At 38.5% G+C, this 19,964-nt stretch overlaps 2 protein-coding genes across 3 annotated transcripts; one reads left to right on the forward strand and one right to left on the reverse strand.

The window, feature by feature from the left end:
- The first annotated feature begins 1,516 nt into the window (after positions 1 to 1,516).
- Positions 1,517 to 12,870, forward strand: rnf208 (ring finger protein 208). 2 transcript variants are annotated; one of them, XM_038283643.1, is made up of 3 exons: positions 3,786 to 4,277; positions 4,359 to 4,495; positions 10,889 to 12,870. In XM_038283643.1, the coding sequence occupies exon 3, from the start codon at positions 11,848 to 11,850 to the stop codon at positions 12,622 to 12,624; it is 777 nt and encodes a 258-aa protein (XP_038139571.1). In that variant the 5' UTR covers positions 3,786 to 4,277; positions 4,359 to 4,495; positions 10,889 to 11,847; the 3' UTR covers positions 12,625 to 12,870. The 2 variants fall into 2 exon arrangements, with proteins under 2 accessions (XP_038139572.1, XP_038139571.1); XM_038283644.1 differs by lacking the exons at positions 3,786 to 4,277; positions 4,359 to 4,495 and adding an exon at positions 1,517 to 1,538.
- Positions 12,871 to 15,692: 2,822 nt separating this feature from the next.
- si:dkey-106l3.7 lies at positions 15,693 to 19,929 on the reverse strand. Its single transcript, XM_038283645.1, has 6 exons — positions 19,197 to 19,929; positions 17,011 to 17,163; positions 16,764 to 16,902; positions 16,593 to 16,675; positions 16,389 to 16,486; positions 15,693 to 16,171 (listed from the first exon to the last, which is right to left on the reverse strand). The coding sequence occupies exons 1-6, from the start codon at positions 19,812 to 19,814 to the stop codon at positions 16,084 to 16,086; spliced, it is 1,179 nt and encodes a 392-aa protein (XP_038139573.1). The 5' UTR covers positions 19,815 to 19,929; the 3' UTR covers positions 15,693 to 16,083.
- Between the last annotated feature and the right edge of the window lie 35 nt (positions 19,930 to 19,964).

Consider the following 19,964-nt stretch of genomic DNA (forward strand, 5'->3'; position numbering starts at 1 on the left):
AAATGTTAAGAGAATATTTGAATTTCTTTAAAAGCTAGACAGTCCAGTACACATATGGTACTTTAGTATGAAATAGCTGGTAGGAAAACACCTATGGATTGATATCCCTCAAAACAAAGTATCAGTTTATGACTGATATCTCCTTAACAGCAGATGTGCTGGAAGGTGCTCCTGCAGGACGTTCTCCTGTGATTTATTTCAAAACATGACACCCAACAGTTACTGCATACTTCCCCATCCTAACTACTAAAGTATGTGTAGAGTGAATCATGGTCTGCAGCTGACGACTAAAACAGCAGACACCATGTCCTGGCAGTTTCTGTGACATGTTGATGCTATCATAATTCTGCATTACTCCGGCCACTAGATGGCAACGCATGCTTCAGTATGATCAGAGTATACATTGATGTACATGTTCAACCTTAGTTTGGTGATTTAAGAAATCACTACAAACTTATTAAGTATATATCCTTATGTTTACATTTTCAACCATTTCAAGGATTTTTCTACATATAACTAAAGATAAAACTACAATAACAATGAAAAATCATATTAACTGGCCTTACTACTGTACATCCAAAATGGATGTCAAAACATATCTAGCACTGATATTAAATCAAATTGGTAAGATTTCATAGATAGATAGATAGATAGATAGATAGATAGATAGATAGATAGATAGATAGATAGATAGATAGATAGATAGATAGATAGATAGATAGATAGATAGATAGATAGATAGATAGATAGATAGATAGATCCATGTGGAGGAATATAATATTTTCAGCTGTCATCAAGCAAGAGGAGAGGTGAGGAGAGGAGAGGTACTGTAGAGGTTGCATTTGCTGGCAGCGTTGGATTTAAAACAAATACTTTAGTGTCAGGAAATATTTAGAAGAAAATGCTTTTAATAAACATGAATATGAAAATGTGAGACTTTTATTATGTGACAGACAAATGCAGTATTTTAACTCTAACATTCTGGGGTTTATTTAAGTGTGTCTCAGATATTTTTATGTTAACAGTAAGGGGTAATATGCTTTAAGACAGAGAAATAGAAGCTTCCTGTAATCAATTGCTGGTTCATTCATCAACTGTAATTCATTATGTTCAGCAGATTAGCTGATTTTAATCAATAATTTAGTCTAATGTTTTAATCTTGATTTAAAAATTAAGGTGTTTGATTTGTATCAACCATACATTCAATGTAGGTGAAACTGACTGGATCTGAGCAACATATGCTTGAAATGGTTCATAAACTTTACTTACTCAACACACAATCTTTGTTTTATATATGGTCAAAAATGTACAACCAAAAATGTTTAGATCTAAATACATCACACAATAATGTCTTGTCAAACCCCTATCCTCCAGTAAACATGTACTGCAGGGGGAAGTGTTATGAATAGGCCTAAACAGATGGGAAACATAGGAAGACAGACTGGTTCTTCAGGACTTAATATGACAAAGTGATAAAGTTGATAAAAACAGTGACCAAAAAAACTGTGCAACTGGATGAGAACGCTTCGAAGCTGTAGGTGAGTTTGAATATAAAAATCCTTGTTTTATTTACATTTTTGATTAACTATAACTATGATGACTGGAAGCTAAAAAAACTTAAGTTTTACCAAATTGCCAATTGCTAAAGTTGGAACTTTTTGATCCAACGATCAGCTGTTGGTCACTGTTCCTTTTGCCCGCACAGAACTAGGGAAGAAAGCCTTTAGCAGCTCCTTGTGCGTGGAATTTTTTAACAAAGAAACTGGAAGTTGACTGAGTTTTTATCTTTAAATGCTTTTAAGTTAAAAGTGAAAAAATTTGAAGCAGCCTCAATGATCTGTAATTGTTTTACTTGATATGTTCTTTTTTTTTATGTGCCTGTCATTTATTTTTGATGTATCTATGCTTAATATCTTATGTACTGTAACTTTGCTGCCTCTTGGCCAGGACTCTCTTGAAAAAGAGGTTTTTAATCTCAATGGGATTTTTTTCCTGGTTAAATAAAGGTTAAATAAAAAAATAATAATAAGATATCACCTGAAATAACTCATAAAGTGATCACTACAAGATCTAAAACCTTGTTTAAAATTAACAGTTTGGTATTTAAATACTCACAGTGCTGTGACCTGTGACAGTTAATACATGTTGCTTTAACAAGGGATCCCAATTTTAGTTAAGTTTAACTAAATTCCTTGCCAAACTTTGTAATCAAAGTAAACTACATTTTTAAGATCCTAAACAGTAAAGTTGGTTTTAAAAAGCTATATGATGAAATACGCTGTTTTCATGAAAGTTTTTGCATTATAATAGTAGGAAGGAGCTTTTTTGTGCCTGCTTTTCATTGTCAAGGTTTATTCAAAAGTACCAAATGCATATCTTATGAGTGTATCAATTCATTACACATATTTCTTCAAAAGCAGCACCCATAAATATTTTAGGAAACAGGTGATCATCACTGTTTGTTAGGTTACCAGCAAACGGCAAAATAATATCCTACACTCATATTTTGGCAAACTATATACAGTATAGGAAAGGAAAATAAGTAAATCTTTAGAGCAGAAGTAAAGTAGGACGTAAACTACATTCGTGAGAAAAGCATCAAGGTAGTTTGAAATAAAATTGAGAATACAGACTAAAGAAAAGCAGCCAAGTGTTTCACACAAAGAACCTGTTTAACCTGATCTTCAAAACTGAACACAACCAGGAAACAGCAAAATACGAATAAAGGTTTTTAAGTTTTCCTAAACAAAGACAATCTTACATTTACTAAACTAAACTCTAAGTTTAGTACATGTTTCCCTAATTTGAGATAAACCAATGGACTGTTGAATGTAACTGGAATTTGCATTCAGCCTTTAAAATACAAGGACTTTTAGTCAAGATATTCACATTTAATAATTTAATAGTACACTGGCTGGATGAAACTACAATGAAAACTTTAACAAAAGTTGTAAATGGCTGTGTTTTTTACTTGCTTTATATCATGGCTTCTGGCATACCACAGTAAACATATGTTAGCATATTCGTTCCATTTATCTAGCCATCCTTCTGTCCGTCCGTCCGTCCGTCCGTCCGTCCATCCATCCATCTATCCATCCATCCATCCATCCATCCATCCTAATGGTGGTTAAACTGATGTGTTCCTTTCTCTATAAAATCTGAATAATTTAAAGAACTAAGCTACTGCAGAACTCTAAAACTCTAAACACTGTCTATCTTTTCAAGTTGTTAGTGACATTATGCAATGGGTGTTTAGTTGTTCAATGTTGCGTGTTTTTTCATATGCTTTGATCTGAGGATTATGTTCTGTTGGTGTTAAACCTTCTTGAGCTGACACAAAATATAACAAAATCCTTATTATGCAACATCCCTGCATGTTTGGATCTATGGGAAGGGCTACAATGCAGATTTGAGGTTTTGGAGAAATGTAGCAGTTTTAGAGTTTAAGAAAGATAGATTTACACAAATAATAGCCTGTTGTACTGCCTGTGATGGAGATGTTGGTTCTGCTTTCCCCCAAAATCTAAATCTATACAAACCACATTTATAAGTGAACTCATGCTTTACCCATCTCAGCTTTACAAGACCCCTGTGTTCCTGCTGGTGGTGCTTTGCCATATGTCTGCATATAAAGTATGATTCATTGCTTTTGGTTTCTTTTTGCATCTGAGAAAGGGCTAGTGTGTGTGTATATGCATTGGTGTGTTTAGATGGGGGTGGGGAGTACCATCCTGATTGGCTGAAGTATTTTCTCTGGCAACGAGCAAACGTGATCCCGCCTGCAGAGGCACTGCAGAGAGTGCTGCAGTGAGAGAAAGAGAGAGGCAGGGAGGAGGGGAGCAGGCAGGCAGAATAAGCTACATGAATAAGGACTGAACCAGAAGCCCACAGGAGACAGAGCACTTTGTGAGTGTGTGTACATGTTTGAATGCGTGAAAACACTGCGCATGTGTGACTGAACGGACGGTGGAGGAGAAAGAGCAGTAATGAATGCCAGCTGAGGGATGACAGCACAGGAGAGAGAGAAAGAGAAGACAGAGGCTCACCTTGAGACAACAAGAAGGAAGTAAGAAAGAAAGGAAGACATAATAGGTGGATCTATGACAGACATTAGCAGCTTGGGTCTCTGCACAGAATAAGATGAATAATGTTTGAATAGTAGCTGTAACACCTGGGATGAACAATAGGACACAGGAAGAGAGATGAACATCTACAACTCAAAGGATAAAGACTGGAAGAGCAAAGTAGAATGATATCGGAAAACCAATGATACTGAGGTTGACGAAAGCAGACTGATGTTTCCACCTTGCAACAGCTTCCTCCATCTTAACATCTCCTCCATGTTGTTGGTGCTCCAGGAATAGAGACGGATAGAAGAGAGACGGAAAGCATCCTTACCTCGGTGACAAAAAAGACAAAGCAGATTATCATCAGATGCGATTTACTTGATGAAGAAGATAAAACATTGAAGGTAACAACCATCTAAAGCAGACAGGTGAGAATGAGGAAAAGCTTTACATCTCTTTCTTGTTGAAGATCCATCTCATCCAAACTGCTTTCACACCGTTACCTTTTTTTGTACTGGCATAGCAAAAAAAAAGCGATGGTTTGTCTTTTGTTTGTTTTTTTGGTCATAGCCATGTTTTGCACAGATGTTGCATCATGCTGATCTTTGTTGAAGGAATGGATTCAGACACTGATGTTTATGAGTAGACAAACCATTACAGCATCTTGTCAGCAAATCTCTAACATCCTATCAGGTATAAAACATGACTTAAGGAGGCTTGTGTCTGGTTTTGGGTATAGATATTGTCTGAAAGGCTTAGTGTGAGCTTCAATGACATTTACCAGATCTCCACACAGGCAAAAAGCAGGGTTGGGTGAGCAATGATCCGTTCTGTAGCTGTCAGCAGTCACAGATGCATCTCCATAATGGCAATGCATTGGCGCTGCAGTGAGAGCACCCTGTGCACTACACTGGGATTGCATAACTGCTGCTTCATCCAAACTGCACCCCTCCTCAAAGCCGTGTGCGGCTGCAGCTGCTTCATCCCATAAAGACCAAAGCAGTTTGCTTCTCTTAAGTGATGTTCACCTTGTAACTTCACTGAGACATCTTTAATAATTTGCCATCATTGATCAAGTCAGTGTTGTTATTGAGGAGCTCGGACACTGTCCCTCATATATCTCTAATGAGGTCTTTGTTAGGCAGAGGGATGCATTCATGCTTTTATTTTTATCAACAGGATCTGCCATGTTGGCGTGGGAGCTACACAGGCGAGAACAAAGAGCAATTGGCTGTGATGAATTGTGAGCCAAAATGGCCGATGTCTGTTGTCATAAATGATAGTAGACTGTATTATTTAAATCAAAACTTTTTTTTAAGATAAAAGCACAAACACTAGTTGGTGTTTTACACTGGAAATGTGAAAAGAGGATTGGGGAAATAAAGGACTGCAAGCTGCAAAAGACGATATCTCTTTAGTAATAAGTAAATCCCATTCATCATTAGAATTTAGTGATATAATGAGGATACGTTTAGTAGAGTTGGGGATTTGTCCTTCCAAGGTTTTAACATGTTACATAATCACAATATGCAGCATTATATCCCACATACACCAATAGAGATGTGCTGCATTTTTTTTTATCAGGAAAGTATCAAATCTTTAAGGAGCTAACATACTTGACATACTGCTGGCAGGTGCAAAAATACCCGCAGTCAGCTCCATCGAGGAGGAAGCTGTGATAAACACAGATTTTTGTAGATGGCAGAGTGACAGGGAGACATTCTTATGAGCAAAATTATCGATGACTCATTCAGAACATGGTGCCTTATCCAGGCTCCCATCCCCACAGGTGGAGGGACTCATTCGTGTATGATGGTGTTGACGGGGGAGTAGCTGTGAATGTGAATGAATGTGTGCTCAAGACTCAGGCAGCACGTGAGGTTTGTTTTATCAAAGAAATGCAGCTGTTTGTTTTTGTCTCTTTTCTTGATTCTTTTTTTTCTCTTCCATCAGTTACTGGATGCATTTATAGATAATCATTTTTTATTGTCTCCCATCTGCCTGCTATCTGTGTGTTTGTCTCTGGAGGAATGTAAAAGGGTGGTGCTCTGTATGTACATGACGAAATGGTCTGAGGGGAAGAATGTTCTCAGATAGATGTGTGTGTGAATGCAGCTCTGTGTGTTTCAATTGAACGAGGAATCTGCAGCTGAGAGTGACTCCTCTGACATCTCCGTGGTCATTTTCTCCTTCGTCTTAAAGTCCAATGCCCAAAATAATTTCATTGGTAAAAATTCCCCTGCTAGAAAATGACCCATGATGAAATGGAAACAGAAAAACATTGGAAAGCTTCAGCATTTTATCCTGTTCTAAGAGGATGGGTAGATGGAGATGAGCTCTTTACATAATCTGAGCGGTGGCCGTCGATTAGGAGGAGGCTGCTCCAAAGTTGGCCCACTATTATGTTGCTTCCATTTGTTATTTCTATATCATTGACACCAATTGAGAAATGTTACCTGCTTTGTCTCCATCAGACTCCCCTTAAACTTTCTATTAGCTTGATTGACTTGGCCTTTGGCATGGTTTATCTTTTCAAATTGTGTTTTTTTATGCACTTAAAATATCTAGACTTAGACAGTCCTATTTTCTATTCCATCAAAATGCTGGTAACTAATTGGAAATAAAGATTTGTTCATAAATAAACTGGTAGCCGGACTTTGAGTTTAACCCTAATCAGTGAAACTTGATTGACAAACTTGAACATGAGTGGCAAGTCTGAGCATATGTTTTCTTATACATATTTACCCCTTGTTTAAGCCACAGTCTAGTTTTTGTGCAGATTTTATTAAAGTCTTATGGAACAACCTGGAACAAAACATAACCACACTCTATGTATGAGGCCATATAAATCAATCATTAGTTTAAATCTAAATCTAACTTTAAAAGGCTGCTTTCCGGTCTTCAATTTCAAAATGGTGTAACTTGTAACTGTTAATCACAGTCAAATATTTTCTGTACATGATGCACAATTTGGCCAGCTTTACCTTGATCGACTCCGATTTTGTCCCACCTTTTTAAATTCACCACAACTAAACACGAAGACTTGCTCTGTTGTGTATGTATAAAGCTCTGAAAAATTAGATAAAAGTTAGAACATATACTCTGGATCTCAAGTGACAACCATCTCATCTTTAGCTGTATTGCTCATCATGGTGACCTTAGCACATGGTTAACTTTTATGGTCAGTTTTCATTATATTTACTAATTAAAATTAAACTAAAAGTTGCCCGGCAACAGACTGGCAACCTGTCCAGGGTGTAACCAGCCTCTCCCATAGACTGCAGAAGATAGGCACTGGTCCCACCACAACCCTAAAAAGGACTAAGCAGGAGAAAATGGATGGATGGATGGATGGATGGATGGATGGATGGATGGATGGATGGATGGATGGATGGATGGATGGATGGATGGATGGATGGATGGATGGATGGATGGATGGATGGATGGATGGATGGATGGATGGATGGAATTAAACTAAGTTTCCACAAATGGGTTGGTTCACAATATTCATGTGGTAAAATGTATCCAAACTGAAACTGTGATGAGCTCTGACCAATTATCAGACTATCAATGCATCTTTGGTATTAAACTTGACATGGGTATTTTAAATTCAACATCAGGAAAAAGTAAAATTCAAAAAGTAACTGCAAATAAGACTTTTCTTCATACTATTCACAGAAGACCCTCAGAAAAGTCATGTTACATGCTTATTTATTCCACCCAAGCTCATGAAATGTGTATGAAAGCTTGCTCTGTTTCCCCTGCACACAGTGTGTCAGAGGATGAGAGAGAAACAGGCTATTTTTGGGGAAGCATTGCAGCACTGCATTGCTGCCTGGACACCTTTATTCAGATGGAGTGTCAATGGTAAAATTCTAAGTTGAGCTTTCTAACAGTGTTGTGTGCCATAGTGAGTAAGTAACAAGTATGTCAACATATTAATGGGGAAGGGAAACAAAAATGAAGAAACTGCCTAATAGGGCTTACTTCATCACAAAGCTACATGGTCTGTTGAGAAAGAGAGCATCTTTATCACTCGGTGTGACATTTTAGCAGAGGTTGGGGGCAGGAAACCGCAGAAAAGTGTACAGCTAAACAGACCATAAATAGAAGCCAGAACCATTGCTGTTTTTCATCTCTTCTGTCTTTTTTTTCTTCATGTCTCTCTTCGTCACTATGTAGGTTACCTCCTCTGCTCAGTGTGTTCCTTTTTTTCTATAATGAATCATCACTGTCGACAATCGAGCGCAGAATGAGAACCATGTCATCCTCCCTCTTTTGCTTTCCAGCAGCTATTGTTTTGGTCAAGTTAAAAACGTTCATCCGAACGTTTGTTCCTTTTTCACTTGCCCACTCACAGAATGACACAAACCCTCCGCACAGATTGTGACCTCTTCCCACGCATGTCAGAAGAAAAACCAACGTAGTTTGCATGAGATGGCTGGGTGTTGACAAGAAAGATATGCAAGTGCTGAACCACAACTGTGTCACAATCACCTGCTCTTTCAACACAGTGTGGAAATTCACATGAACAACTTTAGATTTTTATAAACCTTCACAAACTTTACCACTTAGAATAACAAATACAAGTCTTTGTATTAATAGGTTTTTGAAATTGGACCTTTCTTACATAAAAAAAAATGCAAGACCAATACATTAAGTAAATAATAAATTCATAAAGCATGCTGTTTTTCCTTCTGTGGTCAAAAGCAGGCAAGCTTTTAAATAATAATAAAAAAAAAACATCATATCACCGTGTTCAGAAAGCTGACCAGTGCATAAGCCAGAGCCCTGCATTTTGCAACTTTCAACAAATTTTGTTATACATTAATTATTATGAGTCAGGAGTTAAACAGTGTCTTCTTTTTTCTTTTATTTGCCAGTTAGAAGAAGAGATAAATAAATGATTTACCCTTTAAAATTGCTCTGGAGGAACCCTGGCCAGACTCTGATTATAATCTACAGACTTGGCAGCAAATTAATGTTATGTACTTTGTCAATAGAAAGGCATGTTCAATGCGACGTGCCTCACATCGAGCTGCATGGTTATCATCTTTCATATTTAAAAAGACAAAGCTTAGCAGAAGCCATGATGCAACATGAAATGGATCAAAAGCTTTCCCCCCAAAATTACTTCTGCTGATAACCTTTATGATCACTTAAGACAAGGATATTAAGTAAAAAATATATATATATTTTCACATTTCCTGAGTCACAACTACAAATCTCCATATTTTTAGAGGGGAAATATATGCTATATCGGTAGGAAGTTGCCCATAATTACCAAGAGCAAGGAATGTAATAGAAATAATAGAAAAATAATCTGCTGTTAAAAAAACACTTAGGCTTAGTCAGAGGAAAAGCATTTGTAAATAATTATTTTAAATCTGTCCACAAAATTGGATTGAGGTCTGGGCTTTGATTGGACCCTGAACCGCATCAAGGTGAAGATCAGCATCCCCTCAGCATTATACTGCCATCATTGACGTTTCTGAAATGCAGATAAAAACTTTATTGTCTAAAGAGCTGTTTTATTGAATACTTTTTGAAATACATTATTTAATCATTCTTGTATTAAAAAATATTTGTTTTGTTGGTTTTCTGTACTGTGCTTTGTTCTTTTTGTGAAAGGTGCTTAATTTGTACACTTGACTTACTTACTTGCTATGTCATTTGACTACCACACAGAGGCATAATTCTTCTGAACTTCTTACTGCAGAACTTGCTCTAACTACCTCTCTAGATCACTGCTTTTGTGGCTTCTAGACTAGTCTAGATATATTTTCTTTCAAACAAAAAAATTTTCAATGCTTTCTAGGCCGCAATAAAGTATCTTCAACTTAACGTAGGGTTATGTAAATAAAGTGTTGATCTTAAGATCCTTTAATATGTTTGACAAAATAATAGTGTTTTTGGTGCTTATTGTCGTTTTACTCCAAGTGCAGTTTTTGAAGAATGGGGGCAGTTTAATCAATTTCCTTCTGTACTTTAATGATCCTATGCAGATTCATCTAGCAAGTCACAAATTAAGATACTGTTTAGTGTTGAAATCAAAATTTGGTTGGTAAAACATAGTTAAACCATATCCAATAAATGAAATGATTTGAAAACAAAAACTTTTGAGAATTATTACCATAGTTCAAGCAAAACCAAAATAAATTAGAAAAGAGAAAAAGTCCTAAAAATCACAATTGTTAATGTTAACCTTTTATATACTTTTGTAAAGAGATATTTTAAATAATAAAAGCAAATCTATACTTTTCAAGACAGCAAGGAACCTTGCATGTGAGAGGGGGTCCTTCTTCCACTACTTTGATGTCCCAAACACATGTCCTTCTCTCAACAAAGGCTGTCGTCTTCCCTGTTCTGCATAAATGTCAAATTTGCAGAAGTTACAGCCACTGGCTGTCCTGTCATTTTAGCTTCTTCTCTGATTAGCGCTCCTTGTCAATTTAGTTTCGACTATGTTCTCAGTTGTACCTAAGTTATTTAGTTTTCAAATGATGGACTGAGTAGTGTTGTAAGGAAAAAAAAATGGAAATTGTTAAGTTGATTCCTGAAAGTCCTTGGTTATATAAAATTTATATAGCAAAGTTTTTGGAAATATACTTTTTATATATGATAAATTGATCCATAATTCTTTAAAATCCATTTATCAACTTCTTCTTTCCAGTTATGAACTGGTTATTTGTTTTGGTGAACATATGGTGTTTTGGAGTACATATTGTGATTCAGTAGGCTATCTTGTTAAAAAGCTCAAGACAAGTTCTATGCTTTTGAATTAGAAACATCTAAAATTTTCTTTTTTCCCCTTCTTACAGGTAAATGGACAGAAGGAACTGGATTTACTTTAAAAGGAGACATCTGACTCAAAGACATCTGTAAAACTTTTCTTCCGCCCAGCACAGTTATGATGACTGTTTAAGGCTTAACTTGAAAAGAAGCTCTCACTCCTACTTCTAAGGAATTCAAGGAGCCATTCCAACAGCTCCCTTGGGTATCAAAAAACACCCCACAAGAAAGACCTCCGCCCTTCAACTTATCAAGATACCAAGGAAAGGAGTCAAAAAGGGTGTTCTGAAAAAACTGGATCGACAGCAGAGACTGGCAGAGAAGCATTCTTTATTTCCCATACACTCAAGTCAATATCTAACACAAACACAGCCAACAACAAGAAGTTTAGTAGTTGTTTAAGTGAGACATTTTTATTTTCCTATAGAAAGTCAGAGGAGCAAATGTAGGAATTTCTTTCCTGGTCTAACTGAACTGCCCACAATCAAACCCAGGATACTGTGTGAATTGTATTGATTTTATATTGACCAGACTGGTGTAGTGAATGAAAATATCTTAGTGCTAAACCATTAAAAATTCCTGTGCAATTTGTAGATATCTAAAAGAGAGCACCAACATATGTAATTTTGTGCAAAAAAAATGACTGTGCATAGTGTACCTTGATCAGGTTCTGTGAACTAGACTGTTAGAATTTTTAGAAGTTTTAAGTTTATATGCATATATATAACACATACCACTTTGGTGCAACAGAGTTTGGAGTAAACATTACACTTGCTGAGCCTTTCCATTTATTGAGGCTTGAGCTGACAGAAGCAGCCAGCTGGGGAGATCTCTGAAGGAAAAATGGAGGCACCCATCCGTCCCCATGTTCCCTCTAATGGCTAATTTTAAAGAAGGAAATTAATCCACTTCCCCTTGTGCAAAACAAAGCCAGGGTGTCCACTGCTAATCAGAGCTATAGCCAGTCTATCTCAGAACTCAATACCTTATGTCCTGCCTCAGGCGTCAGCAGCTGGCTATCCCCATGGACACAGTGAAGATCATCCAGTCCGAGAAGTTTCCCAGAGAATGTCCTGTCCCGGTCACCCAACCCCGCTATGCTCCAGCCCCAAGAGTGGCATGGGATGGTGGCGGTGAGGGCGAAATCATTGTCAACCAGGCCTGCAGTGATCTGACATTGGACATTACACCTTCTCCCAGGCCAATGGTGTCCCCTCCATCCCCAATGATGCGCAGGGAACACAGCTTCCTGGCGCAGCGCAAAATGAGTGCCAATGAAATCTGCTATCACCAGTTCCACTACAAGATGGAAGACGTCATTGTCAACCAGTACGTGCTTCGCTCCTCCTCCACCTCCTCCTCCACTTCCTCTTCCTCCTCTTCGGGCCCTGTTATGCCATGCGAGCCTCTAGAATGCCCCACCTGTGGACACACATACAACTTTGCCGGGAAGCGTCCACGGATCCTCTCTTGCCTGCATTCGGTGTGTGAAGAGTGCCTGCAAATCCTCTATGAATCATGTCCCAAGTACAAATTCATCTCCTGCCCCACCTGCAGACGCGAGACGGTGCTGTTCACTGACTATGGCCTCGCTGCTCTGGCCATCAACACCAGCATTCTGAGCCGTTTGCCCTCCGACCCTAATGGGCCAGTGCAATGGGGCGGGGAAGCTGACCGCAGCTGCTACCAGACTGTGCGTCAATACTGCCAGTCAGCATGCACCTGCCAGATTGCCAACCCATTGTCCTCCTGCGGCATCATGTAGAGAGGAAGGAGGTGAGGACACTGCAAATAAGACTTACCGCTGCTCCCCACCAACACCATTCTTCTCATCCATAAGCTAAACCCTTTCTGCCAAGCCCCCCTTCCCTCTCACATGTACAGCAAATAAATCCCTTCATAGATGTTATCTCTATATATTTAATAGCACAGATGGATACTGTGTGGGAAATATGGATGCTGGTGATCCAGAATGAAGCGAATAAATGTATTTTATGTACGGACTGAAAAACTATTTATTTTGGATGTGTTTGTCATGACATCTCTTTAAATGGGAATGCCAGGGGAGGTATGTCCCCCAACCTAGGAGAATAAAGATTAAATGAAGCAAGTACCTCTGAGTGTCCTGTGTTAGTAGTTCATGTGATTTTAGCTATAAATGAATGTAATGTGAAACTTTAAATCCAAAGAAAGAAAACTCTTACATCCTGATTCACTAGCAGTGTCTTCTAGTTCATTAGGAATACCAATGTGTTAAAATGCCTATAGAGTAATACAGTCTCCAAAGAGAATTCTGGGTTTTCCTAGGGGTTTGTATGGAATCAGGCATGCCTAGAAGGAGGCACTTCAGAGGCTTCCTTATCGGATAACTGAACTATTGCAGCTAACGCTAACGCTAGGAACAGCATTACATAGCTGAAGTGCTTGCCTATATTTTCAAAATTATTATTCAAAAGAGGTCAATTGTGACGTATCACTTATTTGGTAAAAGATTTTGGTAAATTTCGTCAAACCGGCTTGCCACAGAATGCATTAATTTGTCTCGACCATCTCAGCATTTTGGTAGAAGAAGATGTCATTTATCCATTCCCCATTCTTGCCTATCCTTGCAAGTAAACCTTAGTGAAAGGTTGTGTACAATCTTGAAAAGTTGGCAGCTGCTCATAGGGCACCAGAGCACACAGGTAAAATAACCTAACATTCAGACTTTTTTTTTAAGTTATTGCGGCACTAATGGCTCATTATTGTACAATAGTCTCACAGAAAAGTCGGTACAAGAGAGAGGGAGAGACATAGGGCAAAGGACCATAGACGGGATTTCAATCCGGGTCGGCCACGTTGAGGCCTAAGGCCTCCATACATGGGGTCATGCGCATTAACCATTATGGCACTGATGCACACCCAGTTTGTATGTTGTTTTTATGTCATGTTACGAGATAACATATTCACATCAAATCTTAGGGAAAAAATATCACCCATTTCTAAAAGGTAAGGAATACAAACTAAGATGTTAAGCTAAGATATGCGTAAGAAGTGGTTAACTGACCTGCAGCTTTTATACACTGCTTAAAAAATAAAGGGAACAAATAAATAACACATTATAATTCTGAAAGAATGAAGTACTCTTTTCTCATTGATCACTTAGTTCTGTAAAAATTTGAATGTGCTGACAACAAAATCACAAATATATCATCAATGGAGATCAAATGTATTAACTAATTGAGGCCTGGATTTGGAGTCACACACAAAATGAAAGTGGAAAAATACACAACAGGCTGATCCAACTTTAATGCAATGTCCTTAAAACAGGTCAAAATAAGGCTCAACATTGTGTGTGGCCTCCACTTGCCTGTTTGACATGCCTACAACAGCTGGGCATACTCCTGATGGGGAGGCGGATGGTCTCATGAGGGATCTCCTCCCAGAACTGGACTAAAACATTGGGCAACTCCTGGACAGTCTGTGGTGCAACATGACGTTGGTGGATGGATCGAGATCTGAAGTCCCAGATAAGCTCAATCAGATTCAGGTCTGGGGAATGGGTGGCCAGTCCCTAGCTTAAATGCCTTCATCTTGCAGATACTGCTGACACACTCCAGCCACATGAGGTCTAGCATTGTTCTGCATTAGGAGGAACATATGGCCAACTACACCAGCATATGGTCTTACAAGGGGTCAGAGGATCTGATCTCGGTACCTAATGGCTGTCATGCTACATCTGGCAAGCACATAGAAGGTTGTGTGGTCTTCCAAAGAAATGCCACACCACACCATCTCTGACCAACTGCCAAACTGATCACGTAAACAATGTTGCAGGCAGCAGATCACTATCTACATTGTCTCCCATCTTTGTCAAGTCTGTCACATGTGCACAGTGCAAACCTGCTGTCATCTGTGAAAAGCACAGTGCATCAAGGGGAAATTTGCCAATAATGGTGTTCTCTAGCAAATGCCAAGCATTCTCGAGTGTGCTCTGTGAGCACAACCCCCATCTGTGACTTTGTGTCCTCATACCATACTCATGTATTTGATTTCTAAGCGTTTGTACAAACACGTGAATATTTGTGTCCTACTGGTGGTCACTTTGCAGGGCTCTGGCAGTGCTGCCCCTGTTCCTAATTGTATAAAGGGTTCTGGGGTCCTGCTGCCTGGTTGTTGCCGTGTTACGGCCTTCTCCATGTCTTGTGGTGTGCTGGCCTGTCTCCTGGTAGGGTATCCAGCCTCTGGACACAACACTGACAGACACAGCAAACCTTCTTGCCACAGCTTGCACTGATGTGCCATCCTGGATGAGTTGCACGACCTGAGCCACTTGTGTGGGTTGCAGAGTCTGTCTCATGCTAATATGAGTGGGAAAGCACCATGAACATTCCAAAGTGACCAAAACATCAGCCAGAGAGAAGAGGTACTGAGAAGTGGTCTGTGGTCCCCACCTGCAGAACCACTTGCTAATTGTCTTGCCAATAATTTCCACCTGTTGTCTATTCCATTTGCACAACATGTGAAATTGATTGTCAATTGGTATTTCTTGCTATGTGCATAGTTTGATTTCACAGAAGTTTGATTTGATTGAACTTATATTGTGTTGTTCACCTTTTACCTTTATTTTTTTAGCAGTATTTACATAAGGTGGGCTGAAGTTACAAAAATGTAAAAAAAAAAGCTATCTCAATATGAGAGGAGGGTTTTTTTTTTGGACTATATTACTAGCTTAAAATTATGCAATGAATGTCGATGTATTTCAAAATGCTGATTAATTTGACAAATTAAAGAAAGAACATGTCCATACATTTATTACCAACGGTCATTCTGAAACACTATCACAACTACCTCTTGAATTTAAACATTTCATCATTTATTTACAAAGCAAAAGAGGCATAGTGTTTGAATTTCTTTACATATTCCACATCTTCCTCTGGTCAATACTGAATAACATGTGGTTAAGCAGTTTTAAGACTTTGGTAAAGAGTCTTTAATTCCTGCAGCTTTAAGTGTAAGAGAAGCTGTATAATAAAATACTTTTTTAATGCTTTGAACTAGACAGAAAAAAGGGTAACATATTCTAGTCAATCAATTTGTTGCGTCTTATAAACAAAGATATTTGTCAATAGGGATGAACGGCTGAATCGTGCCGAAACATTTTCAAATCAGCATCAATGCTAACACACTATTTGATCTAAAACTCCTGAGATGTCAGCTTATGGAAACAGCGATTGTAGTCCATTTAATTTGGTGACACTTTCTTTGACCTCCTGAACAGCTGGCTGAACCGTCGCCGGGTAGAGAGTTTCTCTGATGACTGCATCTGTTGGCTACACAGATAAAATATTCATGAGGCTGCAAGCATGCACAGGAAAAATTGAGGCAGTATGTGTGTAAACATTGCTTTAAAAAAGAAAAAAAAGAAATAAAAAAGAAACTATAATTTAAGCATCAGCAGCACCTCTACTGTGCAGTAAATGTAATGTGGCTACATCATCTCAATCTCAATATTTCCCCTAAAAAGTTTTCTGTGATATATTGTCTTACCTCCTTATGTCTGATGCAGCAGACTCCGCCCTTCTCAAAGACCCAATTTTTAACCTCTGGATCAAACTTCTTCTGTTTGATTCTTCCTTTTTGGAATCCTAAAAATAATCCAAAAGTTGAGTTACAAAACAGAAAAAAGTGAACTTCCTATTGAAGATAATCTAACTACACTGTCTTCAGTAGATGTTTATGCATATATCTCACCATCTGTGTCGTGTCTTCCTCCTCAATTTCCCGTAGATTATTCGTACTTAGTTGCTGCCCTCTGGAGTTTCTGTTTAATTTTTCTGCAACAAATGCAAACTGTGAGTTAACTAGCGGTTCATTTTCCAAGAACAAAGAAAAAAAAAAATCCTGAAGTGAAAGATGCCTTACTTAAGTGCAGTTTTGAAAATGTTGTGTCTGAGGCTGATCTCTGTCTGAAATGGCGAGATTTTTGTTGCGGGGGTTCACTGGGAACTTGCTTTGCATTTTCAAGTGAGGGTTGGTCCTCCTGGGAATCTGCTGAGTTATTCTGACAAATATGAGGAGGAATTAAGAGAACAAACTTTAGTATATTGATCATATGGTAGGAGCTGCACAGATTTCAGGCTGTCATATTGTAATCTCATGGATCACTCACCTTTTGTTCTTCATTTTCCTGGAGTGCAACTGTCTCTGTCTGCAACTCCTGGTTTTGCATCTTCTGTTTGGCATACAGCTCCATCTTTTGGCAGACCCACTCCAAGTAGCAGAGACCGGGACTGAGTTCCTTTCCCTCAAACATACCAGAACCCTGTACACACAAATAATCTCTTTTAGTGAAATTATTGAGATCAACAAAAAGCATGTTGTTAAAGGTGGTGAACCTATTTCAATTTTTGAAATCCCTGAAGGAAGAGTAAAGAACCAAAATAGCACAGGAAAAAGAATTTAAATTGCATGCACCTTCAGAAGCACTACATAAAAACTGTTTACCAATGACACTTAACAATACCCTCAATGCTTTCAGATTAATATAAAATAAAATAAAATCTGAAGAATAATGCAGAACTGTTGCAGCTGCTCTTCTTCCATAGAGGATACACATAGTGTGGTTATATTGATCCTTTTTTACTCTATGCTTTTGTTATTCTTTCCTGTTGAGTCTATTACTGATTTAGTGCCTTGAAGTTACTTCTGCATTTTCTCCCAGGCTAGATGGAACAATTGGTAGTATGGCAATATCAAAATTATCTGGGGCTAAATCGCTTTATATAGACCAAAAAAAGCTGTGTATGAAGCCACATCTCTATTTCTACACTGGCTGCTGCCTTACACCAATTTTACCTGTCTGCTCGAATGCACATATCTGCAAAGGAAAAAGTACACAGCAGAACAACTTCGCCTTACAGAGGAACGTGTCTAGTTAGGAAGTACTGTAAGTAACTTCTAACTTTATAATGCTGTATGCAAGAGAACAATTTGATCCACTGGACTAGCTCTCCGCCATTTTGTGCCGGGCGATGGCTTTTTATGGGCAGCCCTAAAGTCCTTTATCACAGTTGTTACATGCAGGTGTGTGTGCCTGCACAACCGGCACAGCTTTGTAAACAAGAGAATGGAGAACTACACAGAGATTATGTTTTACGTTAAACATAATCCATCTAAAAATCTACCTTCAGTTCAGTTCGATTTTTAAAAATCTTTCTATTTAAAAAAATGACTTACCCTTGTTTTTCTGTTAAGTATGCAAACTTTTTCTACCCATTTCATATAGATTATTACAAGCCAAGGATTCTGTTTGTTGCTTTTTTTGTGTTTGTTTATTGTTCTTAAAGCCTGCATCCAGTCAAACATTTAAGGTAAAAGATAGATAAAAGCTAAAATGATTTTTCAAGTAGTCAACTTGTTATTCTTCACTGTTGGCAATGGTAAAGGTTAACTTTCTAACCAGGTAATCCATTAAGCTGTTAGCTAAATGTAAATTGTTATAATAACGCTTGAGGTAATCTAAACAGGTGTGCTTATAGAGGTATTTGTGATATTGCACCATCAACTAATCTTCATTTTCCACTGAATAGCATTCAGCAAGCTTCCAGGATTGTTGTCAATTCCCATCATCATTGAAGCTTAATAGAAGACTAATGGAAATATCTACCTGTTTGATCATAATAAAAAGATTACCTTAATCATCTAAAGAGTTATATAAATGGCTGATTTGCACTTTTTAGTGTTGCATTCTCAACAATTATTTATCCTTAAACTACTAAAATACATGGTAAACCACTGCAAACACACACCCAATGACTGAAATATTACCAGATCGACAATAAAGCCACTTAATCTTACAGTTTCAACATCTGGCTGCCGTCACCCAGAGCTGTTTTACTGTAACTTGGCTTTTTAGTAAAATCAAAATCACAATGAATTTTCTACTGCTGGTTCAGACATGCCAAACAGACTCTTCAACTTCCTCTGTTTCCATTACTCTGAATTCTGCTCCCAACTGGTTTGACTGGTTTTGCATCCATTTCACCAAGGAAAGACTTAGACAGGTTGTGAACAAGAAAGACGTCCTGCATGGGTAATGACATGCCTGCGTTAATTTAGGAGTGACTTTGTGTTGCAATCGCTGTAACGGAAGACTTTACCGGACTTTCCTGTAACAATCACAAGCTTTAGCAATGCAAGACTATACCTGAGAGTGAGTCACTGACTCCCTCTCCCGAAACTAAACCACAAACGAATTTAGGAGGCTGTTTTTAACAGTGACACAAGCTGCTCTGCATCAAAATCTGACTTTAATGGATTACAATGGTTTGGATCATGAGTATGAAAGCATTGTACCTGTGAAATCTGCTCGACAGAACCAACTGAAAGAGGTTCTCTCTGTGTTTCTGACACATTCCCAGAGGGGACTGATGGGTCGAACCTCCTCCTCATATTGAAACTCGCGAATCTTATACACCTTTTTAAATCAGATGTATGCTGTTTAGGCAGGGAAGATGATTTAGGCTGATGGCTTAGCACCTCATAGACTTGCTTCCACCTCTTAGAATCAGTCCTTTGTAGCTCTGGTTCTCCCTTAAGGTTCAAGGGTGTGGGTTCTTTTTCGGCTCTGCTGGAACACATGTTTGGAGAGGAAGACGAAGAAGAAGGCAAAGAAGACGTGAGAACAGGCGACTGAGATGTTGAAGCCGGAGAGAATCTGTCCCTTGGTAGCTGAAAAATCTCAATTTCTGTGTTGTCCGTTGACAAAAAATTGCCTGAGGTGGGAATTGGTGTTTCACAGCTGGCCGTCTCAACTCCAGAGTCTACTGATTCTGAGCGTGGGTTTACTGCCATGTTGGAAACAGGTGCAGGAGGCCCATCAGCGTTATCCTGATGCCAGTGTGACTCCGGATGAGTTCTCTCCTCATACACATAAACCTCCATAAGGTCACCGAAGCTCCTGTACAAATTCATCTCCGAAAGGTTCCAGTTTTCCCCCTCTAACCGTTCCTTTTGAGCTGCAAATGAAAAGTGAACAAGACTCACTTTGAGGCAACCTGAGCAGGTGAGGTGATGATGTAGGTTTAAAAAAATTCCCTATGATCTACCTCAGTTGTTTTTGCC

This window comes from Cyprinodon tularosa, unplaced genomic scaffold (assembly GCF_016077235.1).
Source record: "Cyprinodon tularosa strain WSP-4 unplaced genomic scaffold, ASM1607723v1 ctg196, whole genome shotgun sequence".
NCBI classification, from domain to species: domain Eukaryota; kingdom Metazoa; phylum Chordata; class Actinopteri; order Cyprinodontiformes; family Cyprinodontidae; genus Cyprinodon; species Cyprinodon tularosa.